Source organism: Triplophysa dalaica, chromosome 22, assembly GCF_015846415.1.
Source record: "Triplophysa dalaica isolate WHDGS20190420 chromosome 22, ASM1584641v1, whole genome shotgun sequence".
Taxonomy (NCBI): Eukaryota; Metazoa; Chordata; class Actinopteri; order Cypriniformes; family Nemacheilidae; genus Triplophysa; species Triplophysa dalaica.
Genome location: NC_079563.1, coordinates 7,806,614 through 7,833,456, shown reverse-complemented (window position 1 = coordinate 7,833,456; position 26,843 = coordinate 7,806,614). Strand labels below are relative to the sequence as shown.

Sequence of the window (26,843 nt, the reverse complement as noted above, 5' to 3'; positions counted from 1 at the left end):
AATGGTGAGATATACGAAACCACACTGTTGACAAAACAAACATAAAACAAACACAATTAAGGTTATACGTCTGTTCATTTGACACCTGTAGACTTACGTTTCCTGGACGTTTTTTGGATGTTCTGTCATGCATTAGTCAAACATTCAGCTGAGGTCAGTTATCTTACCTTTGCGAGGTCCACTAGCGAGTTTGATTGGTCATTCAGCTTGCGTTGCTCCATTTTAACACTTCTCAATCTGAACACAAGACCATTCAGAGCCCATAGTGGCAAGCGGTCAGTACACAATTGTGTAGAAAGGTTCTCCATTCACAAGCCACACATTTTGGAAGCACTCCTAGGACATGCACAAGACATGAAGAGAATGAAGGGGTTTGGGCGCATGCAAGTCAAAATTCAGGGGGAGGTTTGGGCGAAGAAAGTCACTTTCTGAGGGATGTTCTTTTTCGTACATCCTGTCTATAAACTCTGATATGACACCACATACGAGCCTGACATACATTTTCCTGGTTTTTATTGTCCTTTGAAACACTTTTCACTTACAGAACTTAGAAAATGCATTTCAGACATTTTAAAAACAAACGGATCTGGACTTGAAGACAAAATCGAAACAATATTATGCTCTCGAACGACAGAATACGATTTTGACTCCATTATTATATAAAATTGTGTTTACAGTAATGCCTCTTTAATGGGATTCTATGGGGCGAGACACCATCCTAGGATAAAAGTTGAAATACACATCAGACTGACTTTTGTGTTCCTCAAAAGAAAAAAGCAGCACAGGTTTGTAATGACATGAGGGTGAATAAATGATGAAAAATCTTTAATGTTGGGCCAACTATCACTTTAATTCGTACTAAAATGTGATTCATTTGAGCTGTAAAGACTGATGGTGTTGAGCATGACTAATGTTTTAGGTGTATGAACAAATTGTTTATGTCGTACATTTTATCATTAGTCTGATTTACTTAATGTTTACTATTTAAAGTGATAGTTCAACCAAAAATAAAATTCTATCATCGTTTACTCACCCTCACCTTTCTTTCTTCCGCAGAACACAAAGAAGATATTTTGAAGAATGTTGTTAGGTGGCCCCCATTCACTTACATTGGTTTTGTGTCCAAACAATAGAAGTGAATGGGGTCCGGTGCTCGGTCAACAATGTTCTTCAATTTTTGTGTTCTGCGAAAGAAAGATAGTCATAGAGGTTCGAAATGACAAGCGGATGAATAAAAGATGAAAGAATCTTCATTTTTGGATGAACAATCACTTCAAATAGTAAACATTATGTGAATCTGACTAATGATAAAATCTACGACATAAACAATTTGTTCATACAGCTAAAACATTAGTCATGCTCAACACCATCAGTCTTTACAGCTCAAATGAATCACATTTTAGTACGAATTAAAGTGATAGTTGGCCCAACATTAAAGATTCTTTCATCATTTATTCACCCTCATGTCATTACAAACCTGTGCTGCTTTTTTCTTTTGAGGAACACAAAAGAAAATATTTTGAAGAACTTAAGTTACAAAATTTGCCCCCATTGATTTCCACTGTATGAAGACAAAATCATAGAGACATTCCTCAAAATAGCTTATTTTTTGTTCTGCAGAATAAAGAGGGTGAATAAGAAATCCACAGAATCCACATTAGGGTGAATAAATAAGAGCAGAATTTTTATTTTTGCAGTCATAGAAGTGCTTTAACAAAAACACTAGCTGCACATTTATGCTTTTAAACCGCCACAGTATCTCACCCCATAGACTCCCACTGCAAGTCCATTACTGAAATTGAGACATCTGATATTTTAAACAAACCGAGAGACAGTAGAAATGATCGTCTGATGTAATCGTTTTGTTCTGAACCAGGAGCGTTCTTTAATGTCATATCTATGACTCCCGTGTCCCATGATGGTTTTGCTGTACTCTATCAGTGTATACTTAAAGAAAGATAATATGAACAACTTGCATGCTACATCACACAGCTTTGTAAACCAACCCACTTACTCAAATCCATACTACTGGCGTTAATTATTCATATGCTCTGTTTAATTAAGTTTCTTAAGAACTACTTATCCTCACTATACATTAAGTGTGCTCTCATTTCATTTCTCAAGAGCAACCCGAAAAGCTCTTCTGGGAAATCTGTTTAAGTAACACACTCAAATCATGTTTTTTTTTGCATTGGGAAGGTTTTCTGAATCCACAAGGGCACAAAAAACTGTATTTTGTTCTGTAGGGAAAAAACTACAATATTTGTCATCATTTCTTTGAATGGACTAGCAGGTCGCTGCTAAATGACACATTAAACTCAGAGTTATAATAACATCTAATTAAGTTTGATGATGACAGATCAGAAAGGAGAGAATATAAGCGGTCTCCAGGGATCAGATGGTGATTAGCCCAGATGTAACAATTTCATCTAGTAAAGCTGCATGGACTGTAATATACAAATACAAGGGCTGCGATTCGGTTTCGAACCACCAGAGGGTGCAAACACGCACCGTATAAAGAAACAGAAAAGCACATGTCCAGAGTATATAAAGATCATTGTCTTAATCACATAAAAACACGTGCAGGTCATATTTCACCCTAAAATCAAATAAATATTTTCTGCATATTAGGGTATGTGCATATAAACAAAATATACAGTGCTTAACAAATTTAATAGATGATCTATCATAATAAGAGAAAACAAATATTTTACATTTACATTTTACATGTATGCATTTGGCAGACGCTTTTATCCAAAGCGACTTACATTGCACTAACCAATATTTTAGAAATCTGTCAAAAACCTATCTTTTATATTAAAACGTATTTATTTTCCCTACTATGACAGTAAATGGGGGATGAGATCTGTTTGGTTACTGACATTCTTCCAAATATCTTATTCTATTCAGCAGAACAAAGACAAAACAAATACAGGTTTGAAAAAGACTGAGAGTAAGTAAATGATGACATAATTTTCATTTTTTCTATTAAGGACTGCAAGTAAATAACTGTAATTGGGCAGCGGAATAAAAAAATATTAAAGTGTTTTACTATTATTTCTGCTTTTCTTGTAAAAAGTAATTCCTAAATTCATGGAAAACAACAATCATTATATTTTAGCATTAGCAATGCAACTGCCGCTGAAGATCTTACACATACTGGAGGATTTATTTATCATTACGGAAACATCAAAAATGATTTTGGTAATCCCCAATACTGTCAGTTTACAAACTGTTAGTCGTACAAACCTTAATTTGGGTGGTGGTCTTATAAATTTGTTAAGCACTGTATATATACAAAAAGCAGTGGTAATGAAAACAAGTGCGGATAGGTTTCTTATTATCATATAAAGTAATCTCATAATGCAAAAATTCTGTTATCCTTAAAATAGGTCTAATTTTCTTCAGTTCAAATATAATTCAATATAATAATGTTATTGCTTTCTTTAGATTTTCTGGTTAAATATGACCGGGACATAATAGTCTCCCCCACAGCAAATCCCAGGCACTTCATACAAACAAAGATAATTGCTTCTTAATTCCCATTGTTGAAATATTGTTTTGCAATAAGTATGTCTGGAGAGAGAATGAATCCAAGAATATCATTTTATAGTTGGATGACCGATAGCTTTTAATAGATGCATTGTTCATGTAAAACCTCTAATTAACATTTGACATCATTTACCAGAAATTAAACTCAAAGTAATTATTATTAAAGACGACTATATTTGGAGATGTGCGTAATATTTCTTCATCTGTTTTAATGTGAAGCAAAAGCATGCATCAAAGTATTTACTTTGTGCATGTTAGTTTAATATTGTTTGCTTCATTTAATGCTATTTGTTTTCATTGGGATGTGTAGGTGTGAACATCAGCGTCTGCCGGGCCGAACGGAGCAGTGCATCTTGGAATAAAAGTAATATGCGGACTCCCTCGGGTGCCTGATCTATCCAACTCGTACAATCCTAAATCGCTGAGCTAAAGGGCATCACAACAGTTTCTTTCACCCTGTGTGTGTTTGTTTATACTGAGAATTGTGTGGTTGTCACCACATGCCGTTCTGGGCAAATTCATCCAAAATGAAAATTGTGTTGCTTAGTTTTCTCACATTTATGTTATTTCAAACCTTTATGAATTTCAGTCTGAAACACAAGAGATGAGATTTAATCTGTTTGGCTGCTCGTTTCCATACAATGAAAGTGAATGGTGACCATGCATTGTCAAAGTACAAAACATCTCTTAATAGTGTTTGTGCGCAGTAGTCTTTACTCAACCGGCACGAACGAGATTGTGGAAGCTATTGCACACAAAGCTATAGCATGACGTCACAAAATTAGTCTTTAGTGTACTTCATGAAGGTGAACATTGCCTGGTCCCCATTCCCATTCCTGGTACCCTATTGATAAGAACACAGCAAACATCCTAAACGCATCTCATTTTGTATCCGACAGAATGAAATCATACAGGTTTGGATGGATGTGAAGTTGAGCATTTTTGAATGAGATTTGTTTTAACCTTCCCCTTTAAATTTTTCTTCACAGGACATGCGTCTGAATTTATGCCAGTTTGGCTGGCTGCATAAGCTTCAGGAAGTAATTCGCAATGCTGAAACGCCACAGTTGAATGCACACGGCCGGGAATTGGGAACGCGTCCGTGGCGAAAGGCAGAATTCAGCTGCCTGGTCACTCACATTAGGACGGAGAGCTTCATGTGCCGCTGCCTTCACTAACGCGTGCACGGTTACCGGTCATCCAAGTGAGAAATGAAGGGGTGGAGGTGGGGTGGGGGGGAATGCGGAGACAAATGTTGGTCCAGGAGCAACACAGATTCCATGAGCCCAAAGATGCTTTCAGTCGAATGAGACACATTTGAGGAACAGTGAAGCATCCAGCCGTCATCCCTTGGTTCATGGAAGCAAAGTGAAGTTTTTAATCAGTGTCTGTCTGATTAAATGTCCCAGAATCATCACTTTCATGCAGCAATGGAAAGAAAAACACCCTCTGTTATTAATAACTGAAATTCATTTGATACGATCATTTCTTGAAAATAATAAAAGTGATTTTGTTTGTGTTACTTCTAGTTTTATGATTGTGCAGCTGCAGAGTTTACACTCGAAAATGTTATTGAAGAGAACCTCACGAAAACACGTCCTTTATTATTTCACCCTAAAATATAAAGAAAGCTATTCATATAAAAATAAAACATGACCAAGATTTCTTTCCAATGCCAATTATAGCAATATGCCTGAAATATTTAATTTTGAGTTTTTGATACTACAATTTGTGATTGTAATTTAATAATTTTTACATGTTATAGAAAATGTTTTAATACAATTGATTGACAATGAAATTAATCTGCATATAATAAACTAAAAACTAACAGTAGTTAATAAAAAAATATATATATAAAATTAAACTAAATACATAATAACTAAAATATAATATTGTGAAACAACAAAAAATGAGAATGAGAGATTATGTTACAGTAAAATCTCAATAATTGTTATAAAAATAATGACACAATGCCTAAAACAGGTTTCATTTTAAGCAAAGGAATTTTCCGGATAAATATGATCTGACAGATTATTGGCAGGTTTCGTGAGATTCGCCCATTTAGGATTTGTTTTAACTGTTTATCTTAAATTTAATACCCTTGATTGCCTCAGAATGTTTGTTGCCAAGTACGTGTCAATAAACTTTTAAGGCTTGCCTGTACTTCAGAAATGAATTTCACTTATCAAATGAGGGCATGTACATTTGTTCTGCTCAGTTCATCAGAAATACAAGCTCTCATTTGCATGCACACAACAGATCTGTATCTAAAGGTGAGGCGACGACTTACTTCCGAGCTCTATTGCATTGTGTTGACACAAACAGGAAAAAAAGGAAACATAAAATAGACAAATGAATTATCACAACAGTTAAAATGTGTCATGATCATTCTGTTCAGATCTCTCTGTAACCCTCAGTCATACACACAGTCATGAAAACTTTTACCCCAAACCACCAGGCCATAACATCATCCACTGGCTATACTTCTATGTGTGCGTTATTTAAAGTGACGGTGTGACATTTCTGTGGCGCTTGCGGCACTAAATGAAATTGCAAAAATAATGTTTCCAAAAGCCTTTGCCAAAACCCTCCGCTCCTCCATTTCATGACTGCCACTGGGTTACAGAATATACAGTATATTATATAGATTATAAAGAATATACACTTTATAAATATTTAGCTAGTAACTCCCCAACACTCACAATTTCAAACAAAAATGTAACCCCGAACTAAACTCATTGCATAGATTTACCGTGAAAAAGACAAGTCAGGCTACTAAAACATACAGCAATGTTCTGAAACCCCCAGTAATCCACAGCATTTGGACGTCTCGGTAATTTAAAGTCCACGATGTACTCTGAAGTTCAATCATTCAAAACGTATCTTTGATCATTAAAAAGACATATCTAAACATTTTCCCTCTAAAATAGCTTGAATGTAATTCTTCACCCAAGCTTTGTTCCCGTATACGTGGACCATGAACAGTGATAGACCGATATATCGCCGTCGCCCATAGATTGGGTTGATATTTGTAGTTTTGTAATTATTTGCATTGGATGATTAAAAAAAATCAGTTTGGCGCTATATAGCGAGCTAGCATTTTGTCCTTAAAAAAGGCCACTCGGGTGTATAGCCATCATATGAGACATGGTAAAGTGACCACAGTATAGGGGTCATGTGAGATGAATGAGATACAAATATTGTATTGTAAGTAATAATACATATGATTTCCTATATATTTTATTCATATTTAGCTGCCCGAGATTAACGTATTGTTGTTCCTTTTCATAGTTTTGTATTCTACCAGCCATTAAAAAGTCCATATCGGTCGCCCACTACTTTAAAGCTAACTTCAATCATTAAAAAGACATATAAACATGTTTTCCTCTAAAATAGCTTGAATGTGACTCTCCACCCTTGCTTGGTTTTGTATACATGAATCATGAATATGCAAATTAGTCTCCGCCTCGACAAAATCACACCAGTTCAGACTACCTGATCCTCTCAATAAAATGCGTGACGTGATTGGTTGCATGTTTGTGACGTAGTAAACGCAGAGTTTCCAATTCAAGTTTCTGAGACAAATCGAAAGGTGTAAAGAGAAAATACTAACCAATGGTGTTGATTGATGAATTTGCACATGGTTTGTCTTAAAGCATCCACACAGACACATATAAGCAACATTAAAAATTACATTTTCACCACAGGGGGACTTAAAAACTATAAATGACCCTTGCATATTTAACCAGGTTAGTTATTTCACCATTCATAAAAAATGACACACTGTGCCTTTAAAATCCAATATGACATCACCAATGTCACATTTCAGCTTCCCATATTATGACTAGGACCCGTCATATTGTATCTTCTCCTCTAATCTTCATTAACGTGCCAGATGCGCTGCGTCACTCCTGTGGCGTTCAGCTAGCTAACAACATAATGGCCCAAGCGTACAGACACTGCTGATGATCGAAGGTGCTGGTGGGACACCAGGTGGTGCGTGGTATGCCGCACACAGGCTTGAGTTACAGCTGGCACCACCCACATGACCGCAGCCGCCCCTCCTCTTATCAGCAGCGTGATCCTGCCGTTCTGCGTATGCATGCTGTGGAATACTGTCCCTGTCTTCAAACCGCTGTCGGTCCGCTAGGTGCGGGTAACCTTCATCACCTGTTGCCATCGCATTTGCTTATCACAGTCTAGCACCTGCCTCTGCAGCGAGGACAAACAGACCTCCAACTAGTAAAAAAGAAATACACGCTCTTTTATTTTCTGTGTGGTCTTGCGATATGAAGGACATCCAAAACGTCCCATGGCCTGCAGATGGCATGTAGATATCTTCATGCTTTACTAAACCTGCTGTTTCAGACCGAGCCTGGGTCTAATGCGTGATAAGAACTCTCGATTAGTGGAAATCGATCTCGGCCGGCCGCATTATGCAAAACGCAATGAGTTAAGTGAGAAAGGACAGACAAGGGAGCGTTAATGAGAAAAGAGCAAACTGGGAGTTTTCAGATTTGGTGTAAAACAACAGTTTCCGGTAGACGGGACTGCTGTCTTTTATGGGATTGGAACTTAGCCGAGTGCTTTTGAAACTATAGGATGATGAATGGACACACGGGACGCAAACACAGTTGCTAGATAGCAAACCCACAGAGGCCTGTTAAAATGGCCACACGCACACCTGACCGCCCGTATTGATTTACACATATAGCTTAAATGAAAGCAGGCGATCACACGCACACAACCATAAACACGAAACACAACACCACACGCTAATGGTTTTACAGACAGCAGTTTCAAAAAAATAAAGAGCGAGTCAGGAGCGGTTTGACCATTAATCTTACAGCGTCACGTGTGACCGACAGCCTATGGTTTATGTGCCCTGAACATTAGCCGGCTCCCGACACTGCTGCTCCAACCAACCTCAGACCATTTTCCTTCAGCTCTGTGGCTATAAAATAACATAAACCCTGTGTGATTTTAGCCTCTGTGTTATTAGTTGCATCACGTAAAACACAGCCCAAAGGCGTCCAATTCAATCCAGTGGGGAGATTGGAAATGAATACACAAATCATATCTTCATACACTGTCCAAATATCAATACCTTTATGACACAATCAATCAGGGTGAGCACGGTAAACTGCATTTCTGTATTTTACATCTGAAGAAATACTGAGTGGTGCTCTTAATGCTTCTCAATGATGCACTGGTTTGCAGTGCATTGCTAAGTGACTATTATGGTCTTCTGGTGGCTGTTAGGATGTTTTTGGTTGTTACAAGGACATCTCGGTTCTCGCAAGGTGATTGCTAATACGGTTGCTGCTGTGTTTTGGGTGGTTGCTAGGGGATTCTGGGTGATTACTATCTGGCTACTAGGAAGTTCTGTGATGCTGGTAGGTGGTTGCTAAGATGTTGCCAGGGTGATCTAGTTAGTTACTACGAGGTGGCCATTGAATTTTGCGTGATTACTTACACTTTGCTATGCATTCAGGGTTGTTGCTATGATGCTGGTGGGTGGTTGCTAAGAGGTTGCAGGGGTAATCTGGGTAGATGTTAGGGTGTTGCTATGGAATTAGGAGTGATTCCTAACTAGTTGCCAGAGCATTCTGTTTTGTTGCTGTGACGCTAGCAGGTGTTGGCTTAGCGGTTTCTAAGGTGATTTGGGTAATTGCTAGGGAGTTTTGAGTGGTAACTTATTAGGTGCTCGTTCTTTATATTTGATATGATGCTAGAAGGTGATTATTAAGAGGTCGCTAGGGTGATCTGGCTGGTTGTTACTGTGTTGCTAGAAAATTTTGGGTGATTATCTGATTGCAAGGACATTCTGTGTTGTTGCTATGATGCTGGTAGGTGGTTGCTAAAGAATGCTAGGGTGATGTGGGTGGGTAAGAGGGTACTAGAGGACTGTATTACAAACTGGTTGCTAGGGCATTCTGTGTTGCTGCTATGATGCTGGTAGGTGGTTGCTAAGAGGTTGCCATGGTCATTTAGGGGGTTTCTAAGAGGTTGCTACCTGATTGCAAGGGCATTCTGTGTTGTTGCTATGATGCTGGTAGATGGTTGCTAAGAGGTTGCCATGGTCATTTAGGGGGTTTCTAAGAGGTTGCTACCTGATTGCAAGGGCATTCTGTGTTTTTGCTATGATTCTGTCAGGTGGTTGCTAAGAGGTTGCCATGGTCATTTAGTTAGTTGCTACGAGGTGGCCATTGAATTTTGCGTGATTACTTACTATTTGCTAAGCATTCTGGGTTGTTGCTATGATGCTGGTGGGTGGTTGCTAAGAGGTTGCAAGGGGTAATCTGGGTAGATGTTAGGGTGTTGCTATGGAATTAGGAGTGATTCCTAACTAGTTGCTAGAGCATTCTGTTTTGTTGCTGTGACGCTAGCAGGTGTTAGCTTAGCGGTTTCTAAGGTGATTTGGGTAATTGCTAGGGAGTTTTGAGTGGTAACTTATTGGGTGCTCGTTCTTTATATTTGATATGATGCTAGAAGGTGATTATTAAGAGGTCGCTAGGGTGATCTGGCTGGTTGTTACTGTGTTTTGCAAGACAATTTTGGGTGATTATCTGATTGCAAGGACATTCTGTGTTGTTGCTATGATGCTGGTAGGTGGTTGCTAAAGAATGCTAGGGTGATATTGGTGGGTAAGAGGGTACTAGAGAACTGTATTACAAACTGGTTGCTAGGGCATTCTGTGTTGTTGCCATGATGCTGGTAGGTGGTTGCTAAGAGGTTGCCATGGTCATTTAGGGGGTTTCTAAGAGGTTGCTACCTGATTGCAAGGGCATTCTGTGTTGTTGCTATGATGCTGGTAGGTGGTTGCTAAGAGGTTGCCATGGTCATTTAGGGGGTTTCTAAGAAGTTGCTACCTGATTGCAAGGGCATTCTGTGTTGTTGTTATGATGCTGGTAAGTTGTTTTTAAGCGGTTGCTAGGGTGATATGAGTGGTTGTTAGTGTGTTGCTATAGAATTTTGGGTGATTAACTGGTTGCTAGGACATTATGTGTTGTTGCTTTGCTCCTGGCAGGTGGTTGCTAAGAGGCTGCCTAAGGTGATATGGGTGATTGCAAGGGAATTTTGAGTGATTAATTACTGGTTGCTATGGCATTGTTTGCTTTTCTATGATGCTGGTAGGTGGTTGTTAAGAGGTTGCTAGGGTGATATCAATGGCTAGCAGGTTATTAGAGGGATATGGGTGCCTAAGAGGTTGCTAGAGAATTTTTGTTGATTACTACCTGATTGCTAAGGGTCTTTGCTACAATGCTGGTAGGCGGTTGCTAGGATGTTTTAGGATCTGGGTGGTTATCACTCCCAATCCTCTGTGAACTTCTTTTCTCTAGATAGTGATCTGGTCCCTCCTTTAATGTCAGTCTTAAGGTTTATTTTACCCATTTTCCATCTACAAGATAAAAATCTGATTTCTGATAACAGCTCGCCTCTGATTTGGGGTCTGATGTATGTCCTTCACACAAATAGGACGACGATAGAAGTCCCATCTTTTGTTCAAGTATGAGCAATGTTGTGATGCTCGCATCGGCAAACAGCACTAATGAAACAGATGCAAAATAAATGAAAGTAATTTGAAATTTGAAACAAAGCGAATGATTTCTGTCAGCTTAAGCTCAGTCGAAACGTCTAAATGTTAATTTCTTCAATTTAGCTAATTATGATTAAAGTGTGTCCATGAACGTTGCATATTTATCTGTATAAGCATGGCTGATTTACCTAATTGCACAATCCACAAATATGGTACCCACCGGAGTCCTATTACATGTTTAAATAATTATAGGCACAAATCCCCAGTTTTTCTATAGGACTTATTCACAAAACATTTACTATTTAACATTTAAAATTAGCCTCAAATTAAAAGTAGCTAGTTTATATTTATCAAATGTCTTTTTCCACCATGCATAGTAAAATGCCGTTTCTCAAGTTATTGTAAAAGAAAATAGGAAAAATTATTATGAATAATCTGAAACCAACAACTGCTCAAAAAAAGCTAGCACTTACTAAGTCAGATATTAATTGTGCATAATTTGCAACTGTTATCCTTTTATTTACCCCATTAATATGTCTATTTAAAGGAGTAGTTCACTTCAAAATAAGACCCCATTGACTTACATATTTATTCTTATTCCTATGGAAAGTCAATGGGGGCTTATGTTAAACTGAATTACTCCTTTAAGTATTATACTTACTTAAACCTACAAACTAATAGAAATCAGGGTATTAAGTAATGTACTGTACTAAATGTACTGTATTTAGACCCCCATCACAGTAAAGGCGTTGACAAAAACTGCTAAACTTATAAACACTAAAAAGATAATGAAAGCGCTTATATAACATTTAATGTAGGTTGACTGCCAACGTTTTCCTAATGTTTTCCCCTCCTGTTTGTGGAAACTGCCAGCACTGCGCCGGACACGATACTAAAGTTACAGAATAGACAGAAAGTGGGACAGAGTGATGAATAAAGTTTAAATGAGGATAGAAAGAGAGAGAAAGGAACGGAGATCCGGAGCTCTAAACTGAAAGGTGGTGAAACTCGTCTGCTGACACCTTCATGAATAGTGAAACAGAGGTAAAGGATGATAGCGCGTGCTCTACGCATCCGCCATGGTTTCCGATTGCTTTAGAGATGCTCCCTGTTCAATATTAGCTTACACGCACTTACAGCGTCAGCCGCGGACTTCAAAGCGACCTCGCTGTTTGATACTGCTGCTGGGAGATAGGCCCACAACTTCAATTACATGAGCATTACCTCAGGCCTCAACGTCTCAAAAGGACGAAAACGCGAACCACTCGCAGGTGGCTGTTTTCTGTGTACCATTCCCATTGTGTTGTAGAGGAAAGCAGACTTGTGATATGTGTTTTATAACCCAACCGTATCGAGCTAGTATCTCTGAACGACAAACTTGGACGATTTCTGTTTAATAACCCTTTTGCCTTTTGGGTATCTCAAGAAAATCAGTCACCGCAAGAAAGTGACATTTACAGGGCACTTACTGCCGCTTTTAGATGCCCCATAAATATCAAAAGTGGGACTGATGCGGAAACAGCATATAGTGTCTTACTTAGAGCTGGATTAACCTTATCATTGAAGAAAAACAGATATTTGCACATCTCAAAGAGCCATACTCAACATCTAAAGTCCCTGGAATAGAAAAGTGCAAATGGATTTACCCATTCAGACTCGTTGAATAAATCATTAGCACTGTCTACCCTGGGCTACAGGTGTCAAACAATTCAGAGCTCAGACCGTTAAGACTGTTGATGAAAAACATACATTCAAGACAGTGAGACGTTATTATGGGTCTCTAGACGAGTGACTTACTGATGAATGGCTTGAAGGAACTTGCGCTGATGTTTCCTGACTTTCGAGTGGTCCATCTTCCTCACCAGCTTGGTGTTTTTATAAATAAGCCACGTCTCCCTGAGTACATTAGCAGCTGTGTTTTTCACCTGTGGGAGTGTTAGCATAGCGTTAGCATTGTTTCTGTTGACGCCCAATCGTCCTTGTTCTTTCAATGTAGCTTATGTTGTTGCTTGTAATTGTGATCAAAGAAATGTAAATGTAAGAACTCTGGATAAAAGCGTCTGCTAAATGAATAAATGAAAATGTAATGTACTTTTTACATTCAATTATATTACTTTATACACAATTTTTGTCTATGTGGGTACACCACTGGTTGAGTAACAAAAACGTATTGGTCTAAAGCCATAATATAATATGAATGCTGGATGTGTTTGAGAAAAGTTTAGTCCTTCACATTCAACCGCAAATTCCTGTTTGCCTCCATTCTGGTGTAAAGGGCACTTTTATAATCCAATAAATGACATTTTCTCTTGAAAATGCATAAATGCGTCATATAAAAAAAGGAGAATGGGGATTGTGAGTGATGCGTTATGATAAATGAAAATTTACGCATTAAAATCTGATAGGCAGAAATGTTTAATGTTTGCTTAATAAAATCTTTATTTTTTCTTTAATTATAGGGAAAGTTCCCTCAAAAACAATTTATCATTTATTCATCCTCATGTTTTTACATACCAGACTTTCTTTCTTCAGAACACAAAATAATATATTTTGAAAAACGTTGGTAATCGAACCACGCTGGTCCGCATTGTCTTTCATTGCACGTACAGAGAGACACATTTCTCAAAATATCTTCTTTTGTGTTCCACAGAACAAAGAGTCATAAACAGGTTTAAAATGACATTAGAGTGAATAAATGATGACAGAACTTGCTTTTTGGGGTGAACTATATAACAAATGCACTCGACTTATGCACTCAAGTGTAAACTTACTTTCCACTTTGGATCAAATAAATATAATTTCCACGCTACTACAGGGATTAAGAAAAACTGTGGCTGAATGGCGCTGCGAGGTGCGGGCTCGCGAGTTCAAACGTACCCTTTTTGTCAGCTGGGTGTCCATCATAAAGTTATGTACATGTTTTTCGGCTTTGGTTAATTCCAGTTTTTTTGCGACCACAGCAACCACCAAAGCAGTGCATCCGGCACCCTGACAAAACAAACAAACGAAACCCATTTACAATCAGCGTAAAGCTTAAAACAAACCATACGTGACATTGAGATAAACGTACCATAATGCCGGTGAGGAGACACACCCCTTTTCCACAGTATGTATTGGGGACCATATCCCCATATCCAATGGTTAGAAAAGTTATTGAGATCAACCACATGGCTCCCAGAAAATTGCTGGTTACATCCATGTTGTCATGGTATCTAACAATGGAAAGCAGTGAAAGGACATAACGAGTAAACAGTACAGAATCGACAATAATACAGACTATACACTCACCATCTATCACCATATTGTGTAGTTCTCTTGCCTTATACATTGAAGTAGTTTCCTCTTTACTGGTAGTCTGAGGCTATGTTGTTGTTGTAAGCTAATACGTAATTGGTTGTTTGAGGAATCTAGCTGACTTGAGACACTTAGTTTCCAAGTCTATTTAACTGCTGTTTAAAAGGTCAGCCAGTGCACACAATAGGCCTCCAGGACTGCAAAAGGAGAGATTTGATAGTCTGAAAGGTTTACCGGGTTAAAGAAAGAGTATCTTTCTCTCTAAAATAACGAGTAAGTAGTTGGGTCTCTTTTCTACAAAAACCCAAATATTATCAAAAAATTCTAATTCTTTCACCATTTACAGTATTTACTCTCATGTCATTTCAAATCTGTATACCTTTCCTATGAAGAACACAAAAGAAGGTATTTTAAAGATACAACATTGACCCCGTTGACTTCCATTGTATATGGACACAAAACCACAGAGACATTTCTCAAAATGTCTTCTTTTGTGTTTCACTACGTAGAGATTTTGAACGACATGAGGGTGAATAAATGACATCATAATTGTTTTCTCTCTTTAAATAGTGGTCCCAACAAGTTATTTTTGCTAAAAAATGACGTAATAACAGGCCTTAGATAATATGATATTACATTTCAAACAATGTGATATTTTCAAATGGTCTTAAAACTAGATTCACTTTTGCAGTTGCATTTACTTTACAGCTCTTTGCTGAATTTAAACACGTCTCCGAATGTGTTCGGCTGAGGAAGAGAAGGCATACGGTATACACCTGCAGGAGGGTGAGTATGTTATGGGGTAAATATCATTTTTGGGTGAACTATACCTTTAAATTTGACTACTTGAAATTGTTTGAAACACTTTATGTCTACATCATGAACAGTCATCTACATGGCCAAAAGAGTGTCAAAACCCCCTTTCAAATTAAATCTCCATCCCTTTATAAAGTAATTTCAAGTTTACGAATCTGATTTACACCAGACCTGTGAATTAAGGCCGGGTTTTATAGCAACACTAAAGGTCTATTGACTCGACTGTAAAAATGTAAATTGATTTTGGACTAGTGGCTTATAGTTCAAGGCTATAGGCCCGGATGATAAGTTGACAGGTCTGACCCAACAGTAGACACATTTGGGATGAACTGGAATGTTGAGTTGTTTGACAGGGAGGAAATCTCTGCAGCTATGTTCCAACAGCTAATGGAAAGCTTTCACAGGACTCTATATTGATTCCTGTCAGTGGCTTTTACTTACTTAATTAAATGTTCAACAACCACATATGGGTCTGGGTGACCACTTACTTTTGCCAGTATGGAGTATCTCTATCATTTAAAACCGTACAAACGTATTTTTGTGAAATGTAATGTTATAAAGTGGGCCTATGCTATTTTTAATAAATATCTGGAGGGGTGTGAGCTAACAGTATTATATAATCTGAGCATTATTTTATTGCGATTTCTTTTGTTAAATCAAACCTGGTATTTATATTTTATAATTCATTTTTAGGGGCCTTTGTTCCTTTACCTAAAATTATTTTTTTTACTTTGTAATACTATATTAGTTAAATCTAAAGTAGCTTTATGCTATATTTAAAAACTTCTAAACATGTGCAAACATCATGCACTTAAAATGAACTTTTAACCATTAACATAAAACAAAAAAATAATTGATGACTCATCCTGCACTATCCACACCTCCCGTTAAAGTGATAGTTCACCCAAAAATGAAAATTCTGTCATCATTTACTCACCCTCTTGTCATTTCAAACCTTTATGACTTTCTTTCTTCAGCAGAACACAAAAGAAGATACTTTGTTTACTGGCCCCCATTGACTAGCAATGGTTTTGTGTCCATACAATAGAAGTGAATGGGGGCCGGAGCTGTTCGGTCAACAATGTTCTTCAAAATGTCTTCTTTTGTGTTTAGTGATAGAAAGTAAGTCATGAAGGTTTGACATGACAAGAGGGTGAGTAAATGATGACAAAATTTTCAACTTTAAGGGGAGGTACGTGTAACCAACTACCAATTAGCAAATCATGACATAACTGCATTCTATTCATTAAAAAAATCTGCTCGTTGACGTTCTTGTCACGCTTCAAAGAAAAAACACCAGCGCTAGAAAGAAAACTGCACGGTCAAAAGATTTCAACTTCTATCAATCAACAAAGCGTGCCACCTTTCGCACGCCCTCACAGTCCAGGCGGCGATGATCCACAGGGAGATGGTGAACACCAGCAGTACTGTGCCTGGGCAGATAGTCATAAGGGTTTTCATGACAAAGCGTGTGTTGAAGTTTATCTTGTTGAGGGCACCGATACTGCGAGATGAAGCATCGGTGAAGAGTTTGCTATGCAGCAACATGACCCGAGCGATGAGGTACAAACGAAGAAACATGGGAATGGACAGGATGATATCCACATCAGCGTCTGTCTTGGATGGCGCGTAGGAAAAGGCCAGGCGCGCTGTCCAGGTGAAGGTGTAGTTGCCCGGGATGGGGTGTATGGCGCACACCAGGATCTCCAGGCACATGAAGAAGATGCGCTCGTAGGTCATGGCTATCCTCCAATCATCTGCTGCGTTGTCCACCATAAACAACTATTCAGAGAAAATGAAAAAACAAAGAATGAGTATGAGTGGAGAACTCCCCTTCTTCCAAAATACAAAAAATTAAAAAAAAAATCCTTCAAATACCTCAATGCTTAAACCTTTACTTGAAGAAAACTGTATAAGGCCGTGTTCACACTTGACTTCTTTTTTGAAGTTGCTAGTGTCTGTTTTGCATTATAATCCTATGGAGTAAACCTTGTTTTCGGAAAAAGTCCTGAGCGCATTTTTAAACGCCAGCGTCTTTTACGACAGCTCAGAGCGTCTTTTGAGGTTGAAAAAGTTCAACTTTTTTGAAAAACATGGTAAGCACCTTTTCACAGCTAACCAGGGACCTGTCACTTCCGTAACAACATGCGAGGAACGTGATTGGTGGAGAAGGCTCAAGCTCGATAAAAAATAAAATGGCAGCCGAAACGCCAGTTGGAGCAACGTTTTGTATAAATGAAGAATTTTCACTTTCAATAACTTCTGATTGCATTTCTAGCGAGAACCTACAATTGTAGTTTTTAAATATGTGAATGGTTATTGCAAAGACGCTCTCTGTGTATAATTCAAATAGACTTTGGTTACGCTGCCTATGAAGCCTTTCTCTCTAAGATGCCTTCGTGCACAAATGCCATCTTTAAACAGCTACTGGCTGCTATTTGAAACCACAACGCTGCAAATGTTTTTTAAACTAAAAAAGTGCCATTTGTTGTCAATTTCTTGTCAAAAAAGAAGTCAAGTGTGAACATGGATTTGACATAATTTATTTTTGTTTTGAATTGATATTATGAAAATACTTTCCTTTACAAATTAAAAATTGAAACTCAAATGTAAATGTTCATGACAGAATGGCTTTTTAATGAATGTACTGTATATGCTCTATTGAAGACCATTTGTTAGCTGATAAATTATACTGCTTTATTTTCCAAAAGTCTACAATGCTCAAAAACTGTTAAACAAATGTTGCCAACCGAGAAAGAAAAATAAACAGAGTTTCAAGTTATAATTTTACTACTTGAGTAAAACTAGCTTGAAGGTTGTTCGGACATTTCTGGCGGAAAACAAAGCAACGATACTACTTAACAAAATGTTTTTTTCAGTTTGGGATGTTTGTGACATCTCTGAGTCCATAGATATGATGAACCTCCACCTGCATCTCATTCTCTGCACCTCAGCTTAGCAGACTTATGCCAAACACAGACAGTTTTCTCTCTATGACAGGCGGCATCAGGAGCCACATTGCTTTCTTCATGTCCTGATTCACAGAAATGTTCTCTCCTGCCTCTCCTGCTCAATTCCATAAATATTTCCTTCAAGTACAGATCATATGCTCCGTCTGCTTTACTCAATGACAGAGAGTAAGACTGCCCGCTAACTTTTACTGTGGCTTTGGTTTGAAATCTATTTTTGCAATTTATTTTATCCATAGGAAATTTTATATTTAATAAAATATGATAACAATAGTGCATTGTGTATGTATCATGAATTTAAAATGATCTTATTTTTTTTAAACACAGAATAATTAATCTTGATATAAAATGTAAATAGGCCATTGTTGTTGTTTACAATATATAACAGTTCTTATTAATTGTAAGTTTATGAATAATATATGTAAACAATAACATTGACCAAGAATATTAACAAATGTTATTAAAGTTTCATTATCATTTCATCTTAACTGTTGTGGTATCTAAAATGTACACAAGTTAATGTAAAGTGTAACCAAATTCTTTATTAAAGAGTTCTAAATCAACATTATTAAATTTGAAGCAAACAGTATATGAAAATCCCCAAAAATGAAAATAAGGTTGTATTTGTTAACATCAGTAATATACTATTTTTCATGTTAGTTTAGGTTGCATTAACAAATGTTGCATGATGTTAAATATTCAAAGATGTTTTAGTAAATGTCAAAATGAACATGAAGTAAGATTTTTAAGTGCTGTAGAAATGGTTCATTGTTGGTTAATGTTAGCCAATGCATTAACCCCAAAGTGATGTTGGGGACAAATGTGGGCAAAACGATTTAGCTTTTCTAATAACTTGTTCTCTTAATTTGATCGGTACAAAACTCGGCTACTTTTCCTACAGTTTCCTACTTAGGACACCTAATAAAGTTGGACTTTATTCAACAATGTTAAGTTGGTGAAAATAAAAAACTCCATAATGAGCTATTAGGAAATGAATGGGAAAGTAAAAACAGCAACTTTTTTATTTGACCAATAAAATAAACATACAACAAAACCCATTTAATGCAGATCATAGAACATCCTCAGTGTGGTAGGCACATATACACACACAAACACGCACACACCCACAAACATACAATTGAGTAAACATACAACATGGCACGATACTAACCAAAGCAAACCCATTGCAGGGTAACAAGCTAAACGAAACAGCACAGGACAAGAAACACAAGGGAAATATATATGGGAACTAAGAAGGGAAGATAAAAATGGGCAGCTGTGGGTTATGAAACAATTGCGGGAACCTAAACGAGGAAATGAGGGGGGTCAAGAGACGAGACCGGAGAGAGCCATGGCATGCCAAAACAAACAATGCCATGTCTCTCTCCACACTAAACAAGTGAGTACTGTTATGATCCTTCCACAAGACTACAAAAGCAAGGCAAGAGGATGCACACACACTTCAATGTGAGATCAAAGTCAAACTGCAAGATTTGCTACTGCTACCCTGTGACAGTGAAGTTTTCAATTTATTCTGTAGCAGAACAATGGCAAAGAGGTGTGTAGCCTGATAACTGTCACCAGTTCCGTATACGGGACACCTAAGTTTGCGTCAATATTGTGCATGTAAATGTTATCTTTTTGCGACCCGTATTTCTTTAATATATTTTTTAATCAAAGAAAAACAACATATATTTATATTTTACAATAAACCTAACAACATACCTTTACATTTGACTACTCTCTCCCACTTTCTCTCTATCTTATGGAATGCATTAAATAGTAAGCATATTTTGGCATCTTTGCGCTGTTTTACCAGACTACATTGGTTTTAAATTTTAACTTGTGATAATGTCTAGAACTTAAGATGTTAAGTTTGTAACAGCATTAGTTTATAGTTTTTCTGCCATTAAAATGACATGTACATGCTATTTTGATTCCATCAGTTCCCTAAAAAACAAAAGTGATTGGAATTTCGAGGGTTTTTGTTGTGTTTTAAAAAAGAGGAATCATGTTTTCTTATGAAAATAATGTTTAAGGTGGAAAAAACACACAAATACAAAAAACATTAAAAAAATATATTTTACATACAAATGAATGGAATTTATGAGGCAAATAAGATAAAAAATACCAAAAATAAATGGATGTCTTGAAAGTCTTAACATTAAATAAACAAACAAAGACAGTGTTATGACATTTATGTTAAATATCAATTGGATTACAAAGTGCCCAACTGTGTCCACTAACAGCAAATTAGTGCAGTTATAATTAATTGTGAAGTGATACTATGAAGCGTTATCGTCATTTTTCATGAACAAAGGAACAATTTGTCCCATGAAGCATTATAAATATGAAAGTGAAAAAACCCACAATATAATAAACTCAATGTAGTCTAACTTTAGGGATAATAGGATAATCTCTAATAATTGGCAGAACACGCTTCAGAATTATGGGTAATGTAGTTTTCTCCAAGGAACCAGGCATCATAGACACTGTATTTTTAGTCCAGACTAAATCACACTGGCTTGTACAGAAGTATATATCATCTCGTGCTCAGGGTAGATCTGTCAAGACATGTTTATATGTTATCGACAAGATTTTATCTTCTGAAACACGATTTTTGCAAATCCCTGCACTCCTCAACGCTCTGTGCCAATCAACTGCGGTTGCTTCCAGCACATTCAATCAGCTCAAGGTCTACTCGGCTGCCACCATCAGGGAGAGATATTTCACCCGAGTAGTCCAGTCAGCACAATTCAAAGGCTTCTTGCTGACAGACTTTATCCAACGTGACTGTGGCTATCTGATATGAGAAAGAGTCACAAATGATAAACCCCTGATGCAATATGTGCAAATGGGTCTCCTGCCGTCGTATAACACCCGGCTATTTCACACAGTAATAGGTTTATGTGGAGCACAAGAGAGTAATTTTCTAATATGAGTTTTGCTTGAGGCTTCTAAGATTGTTTTATAGGATTCTCGCTCACATAATGGTGGCACTCAAAATATCATTTTCATAATTATTTTGCTTTGTTTTTAGGGAATATATTGTACTGTATTTCTCCTACTCAATTGGTAGTTTCTTAAAGGTCTAGTGTGTATTATTTTATAGGATCTATTGACAGAAATGCAATATAATCTAAATAACTATGTATTAAGTGTTGTATAGACCTTACATAATGATGTTTTTCTTACCTTAGAATGAGCTATTTTTCTAACTGCATACACCGCGGGTCCTCTTACATGGAATTCTCAGTGTTAAATATGTTATCTCCTTCGCAAAGAATCGAAATCATGACATCATCTTAGTCCTGCGACAGCCGCTGCAGTGCTTCGAAAGGGAGTGAGCCGTTGGTTGCAATTCACAACCTCACCACTAGATGTTGCTAAATTTTATAAAATGGACCTCTACACCATAAACCTCACTAAATTCTGGTAGATTTTTTTAGATTTTGGTAGATCCTCCTTAGACAAATTGTTAAAATGCTCTCTCATTTGTAAGTTGCGTTGGATAAAAGTGTACGCTAAATAAATAAATGCAAATGTAATTTACCTTTAAAATGTCAATTTGACATAGTTTTGAATAACACTAATGGATAACACAAAGGAAGTATATTACTTTAAGAAGGTTTAGATATCTCTCTATCAACGTCCAAGCATAAAAAGAGCCAGATTATTAAATACATTTAAATGACATTGTACAATAAAACCTGACAGAAGACAATCTTAAAATATATAAACAGACACAATGTTAAGTTACCTTCATTTACCCTGAATTTCTAATCCCTGTTGTCCTCATTAAGACAAAAATACGCTCTACTTCTGGAAATTAAATGAGCTCAACAAACCACATCTTATTTTCAGGGATATTAAATAAAATTAAGATTTTCAAAAAATTAAGATTAACCTAAAATTCACACATGCAAAAATTGCCACCATGATGCTGTCCTGGGGTGCGTTTCCCGAACAACCACATAACTCGCTGGTTGACCACCATAGCACGATGCATCTTTGGGGAAATAAACAATGTGGTTATGACTGTTTCCACGAAACAGTAGTTGCTTCAGCAATCTAGTTAATGTTGCCATACAGGTGGTAAGTAATGACGTCTAATAATACATACATTCTGATCGAATTAATGTCAAATTCTTAGTGCAAATAACATATATTGGATTTAACGCCGACTTTCAGGAGGTCTATCGGAAGTTAAGTTTGGGACACATTACATTTGTTTAAGTTGTTGCTGCTAAGACCAAAAAGGGTGTTGCTATGTGGCTGCTAAGGAGCTCAGAGGGGATGTTGATAAGATGCTGTGCTGTTGCTAGGGAGTTTTGTGCAATTTGTCCTATCCCTAAGTACGTTGTGAGCAGGACAGTGATGCCTGTTTGAAAAAGTGGCACATAAACCTGAATTAATCCCACTGAAAATAAATTCTTCACACGTCAAAGCTTTTAACAAGTGTTTCCCAAACCAAAACTCTTCAATAATGACAAAACAACAAGTGTTTTTGGTAGCCCCACGCCGGCACATGCACGCTTCAAAATCACAGAGCTTCAAAATATGACACTAATCCCTCACAGCCACTGCACGGTTTAAATCCAACGTAACACAAGATACTTCAAAATAATCAAACCTAATCGAGATTAAACAGTCTCATTTATTCCTGATGGAAATCGTATAGAAGAGATGGAGATTTCAGAGCGGACAGGACACATCAAGTGCCTGAAAGGCCTGCCAGTTGCCAGCGAGGCTGTAACATTAACCAGCCCGTCTGTTAGTCCAGGCCGTTGTTCGACTTTCCGTGCGAGTGTAACTTAGACAGCGAAACACAAGCTGCCTTTTCAGCCGGTGACAGACGCTATCTTATTCAAAGCTTAACAACAATAACAACAACCGACGGACGACACAGCCTGCACAAAGGATGATAACCGCAAAGCTTTAATTTTGTTTTATTTGAGCAAAACGCCGGCTGTCACAAAGGCAACGCTCCACAGCTCTGTGGCTTCGGAATGGAGTGATTAAACATTTAAAATGGGTTATGTAAGGAAGCCTACTTGGTAGGTAAAACCAATTATGGTAATGGACAACCTGCAATACAATACTCGAGGGTGCTTCACCTTCAAGTATCTAGTATTCCAACTGAGAGCTCGAGCGGGTAGTTATGGAAAAATGCTGAATTTGACAACAGAGGGGAAGGTGCACGTGTAATGACCCGCTTACAAGAGCTAAGGGTCGTACCAGATAACCCGAACAAGACTTGTGCGCCCGACTGGGCAACTAATTCAACCAAATCGACTATTAACTAAAACGACATTACGTATTCCCAAAATGATTTTTAAGTCATGTCTGGTGAAGCATTGTGAAGAATAGTATAAGCGTTACAGTAAAGCAGGGGGGAGGCAGTGTTTTTGTTAGCATAATTTTGTTTTCAAGTTTTGTTTTGTTTTTCTTGATTTTTTATAATCTTTTATGTTTTTGTTTATTGTTCACTTTAGTATCATTTTTTACAATTTGCTTTTGTGTTTTTATTATTTAATTAAAAAATATGCTGCTAAAATAAATGTATTTAATTTACTTTAATTTTTTTAAATAATTTTACTGCCTTGCTCTAAACATACATTTTAATGAAAAATATCTATTCAATATTTTATTTAATGCAATAAAAAGAAATGCTTTAATAGTTTACGTTTTAATAAATTGTTATTTAATTCCAACCAAGTTAAAGTGGCTGAGAAGCTTGTTTTACCTTGTGATTTATTATTTTATTTGATATTTTTTGTATTTTTCAGACCTACCACTGTTTATCAGTAACATCCTCACTGTCACTAGACCTAAAGTCTACCGGGACAATAAAAATTATCTATTTAACACGCCTTCATCCCTAAGCCTCTGAGGTTTGTGTTTACGTAGACATTTCCCCTTACATTGCCCTGACAGGGGCACGGACAAAAGGTCATCTGCCCATGCAATCCGTCTGTCTGGTCGACAGCAGGGGTTAGTTACTGGTTTCAGAAGAGCTCAATATAGCTAATGGAGCGTGGCTCAATATTTAATCTGTGTAATGTAGAGAAAGAGAACATATATCTTGTCGCTACGAAAAGGAATTGCTCAATCTCATTAAAGAAATAGGTAGAGAGGTTCAGCCCAATTACAAATTAATGCAATGGTTAATTTATGATATCAAAGTGGGCCCTAAGAGGCCACTTTGCTAAGTAAATCCTCAGTTGCAGGTCGCTCCTGCTTTCAAGTTTCTTTGAGGAAAGACCCACGAGGTCTCCGAGCTGAAGTCTGTGTAATTGAACGCTGTCAGTAAACTATGACAGCTGTTGTATTATGTATGCCTGTAGCTTAAGTTAACCGCAACCTAATTTAACTTTCTTGTTAAGTGATTTACGTGAAACATTAACTTACAATTTTGGATCTATAAAGTACCCCTGCTCAGTGAAAATGCAAGCAAATTATTTTAGGTTAACTGCAACCCTCATTTAACTTTCTTATACAAGGATGTAAACAAACGTTTTAAGTAAAACTCTCACGAATAATCCTGAACTTTCGATACTGTAACCCTGCTTAAAGAAAATGCTTCTTGTTTGAAGTTTAATGTAAGTAGCGATTCAAATAAAACTGTAAATGTCCTAAATATCTGTACTGTAACCCTGCCCAGTGAAAAATCAGGAGTCACTGGTTACGTGGATACGTGACACTACGTGACACAAGTCAGTCGTCTCAGGTTAGGGGAAGATGTCACAGGAAAACACATCACACATCCCCCATTCTGCATCAGCGCCTTTCACGTGTGCCCATCACCTGCCTTATGGTGGATTCACACGGTATGCGGCAGTCGCGTTTGTCCAGTTCATTTTCAAAAGGTAAGCGTCAAAATGCGGGCCGATTTGTTGGCGGTGCGCGAGCGGTGCCTGCAACTTCCAACGGGCACGGCTCTTTGCGGCAGGCGCAGCTGAAGATACAAATATTTGAAATTTTTGTGAACGGCACCCGCATAGGCTTAAAGGCGTCTGCCGCGAGTAAATTCCACCGCTCACCGCGTACCGTGTGAATCCACCATTAGTCACCAGATGTACGTGTACTAAAAATCCACATTCAAAACACATTTTCTGTTAAAGCATTCACATGATTAATGTCCCTCAGAGACTTACAGCTCCTAAATATTACAGAGGGTGAATATCCGCCACCATATTTCAACAGTGTGAAATGTAATAAAACTGCTCAACCCTTTATGGTCACAGAGCCAGAGCTCTTAATGGCTTTTTTGGGGAGGAGATTTGCATACATATTAAAAAGTTGCCGTGTGTACACGGATGTAAACAGGCGTACATGCATCCATACAATAAAATAAATATTGTTACGTCAAAAACTTAATTAGTGCATATTACTCAAACAAATGAAACATTTATAGAAACAAGCTACTGTAAGGCTGGTGCCAAGATGTCCGCGCAACATCCTGAGAAACACAGAACCTCATCCAATACAACGAACACCCCACAAGGTTCTGCATCTCCATCTCAGAGAGCATGCAACAATATATGATGATTGCAAAATCACACCTTCACATCTGTTCTCTTCTCCCCCTCATTTCCACAGCAGTAGAGCCTTTGGACATACAGTACACAGCACTGTGTATTTCTCTTGTCAGGTGTGCAATTCTGATCTAATCATCCGAATATCATGTTTGTATTTAATTGGCTGTAGGTTTTGCATTTATGATTGGCTTGTTCAACATTTTATTACCTGAAAAATACTTGTAATTGGAAATAAATGGTTATTTGAATTGATCCAGAGTTGTTGTAAGATTATGTGTACAGGTATATGCAAATTGACTAATGACTGAATTCAATCTTAAACCTCTGAATATCATTTTAAAAAACGTCAACCTGGATGTTCAAGTAGTCGGTGCAAAAATAATAGGTTTTCGTCTTTCGGAGTCAGATAAAATTGCGTAACGTCAAAACAAGAAAAAGCAGAACGCGTTTAAACATTCCCCAAGATGCTGGATTTCTCCATTGGGCCATTCAAAGTTGCCACGTCGGGGATATGGTAATGTGGGTTACCCTGCTGTGACACGTCTAAATATAAAATTATTTCAATGAACAAAGTGCAAATGAGATTTGAAAGCTTCAGCGCAGGGGGGAGATTACGAGAGAAAATCATTGGAGGTGTAAATCACCAACCAGTCGTTGGACATCCTGCAAAACATCTCATTTTAAATTCAACAGAAGGTCATGTGGATTCGAAAAGACATTAGGGTGAATAAATGTTGACAGAATTGCTGTTTTTTAAACATTGTTTCATGAGATCCGGCTATGACAAGAGGATCGGCCGTGCATATTTGCTCATCCTGTCACCGAATGACATCCTCCACTCAATTTAATTTGATGAAAAACAGCCTTCTATCTTTTAACAAATGAACCAAGCAAAGTTCAGATGCACTCAGTTCGGCATACTTTCATCTAAGTTAAAAGCAAAGGTCAACTCACTGTACTACAACCGGCATCGGGGGAGCTACACAAAGGCTACTAAAATGTTTTTTATATTTACAACAGGTCTCTTGGTTCGCTGTTATCGGATTGCATGCTTTCTCAAACCTCTCCTGTATACCAGCACTACTTAATTATCTCCAGCTCAATAACCACACAGAGAAATACTCCCCGTGG

General features: G+C 37.5%; 1 protein-coding gene across 4 annotated transcripts in view; it reads right to left on the bottom strand.

Moving 5' to 3' along the window:
- The window catches only part of kcnn2 (potassium calcium-activated channel subfamily N member 2), a 37,481-nt gene that overhangs the window by 4,248 nt on the left and 6,390 nt on the right, over positions 1-26,843 (bottom strand). For 2 of the 4 annotated variants that reach the window (XM_056736230.1, XM_056736231.1), the window contains 4 exons: positions 16,566-16,984; positions 14,163-14,304; positions 13,970-14,080; positions 12,890-13,017 (listed from right to left, as the gene is read on the bottom strand). In XM_056736230.1, the coding sequence (XP_056592208.1) occupies positions 12,890-13,017; positions 13,970-14,080; positions 14,163-14,304; positions 16,566-16,984 (800 nt within the window). Of the gene's footprint in view, positions 1-167; positions 337-2,822; positions 2,838-12,889; positions 13,018-13,969; positions 14,081-14,162; positions 14,305-16,565; positions 16,985-26,843 lie in introns of those variants that run through there. The other 2 variants (XM_056736233.1, XM_056736232.1) reach the window with 2 other exon arrangements.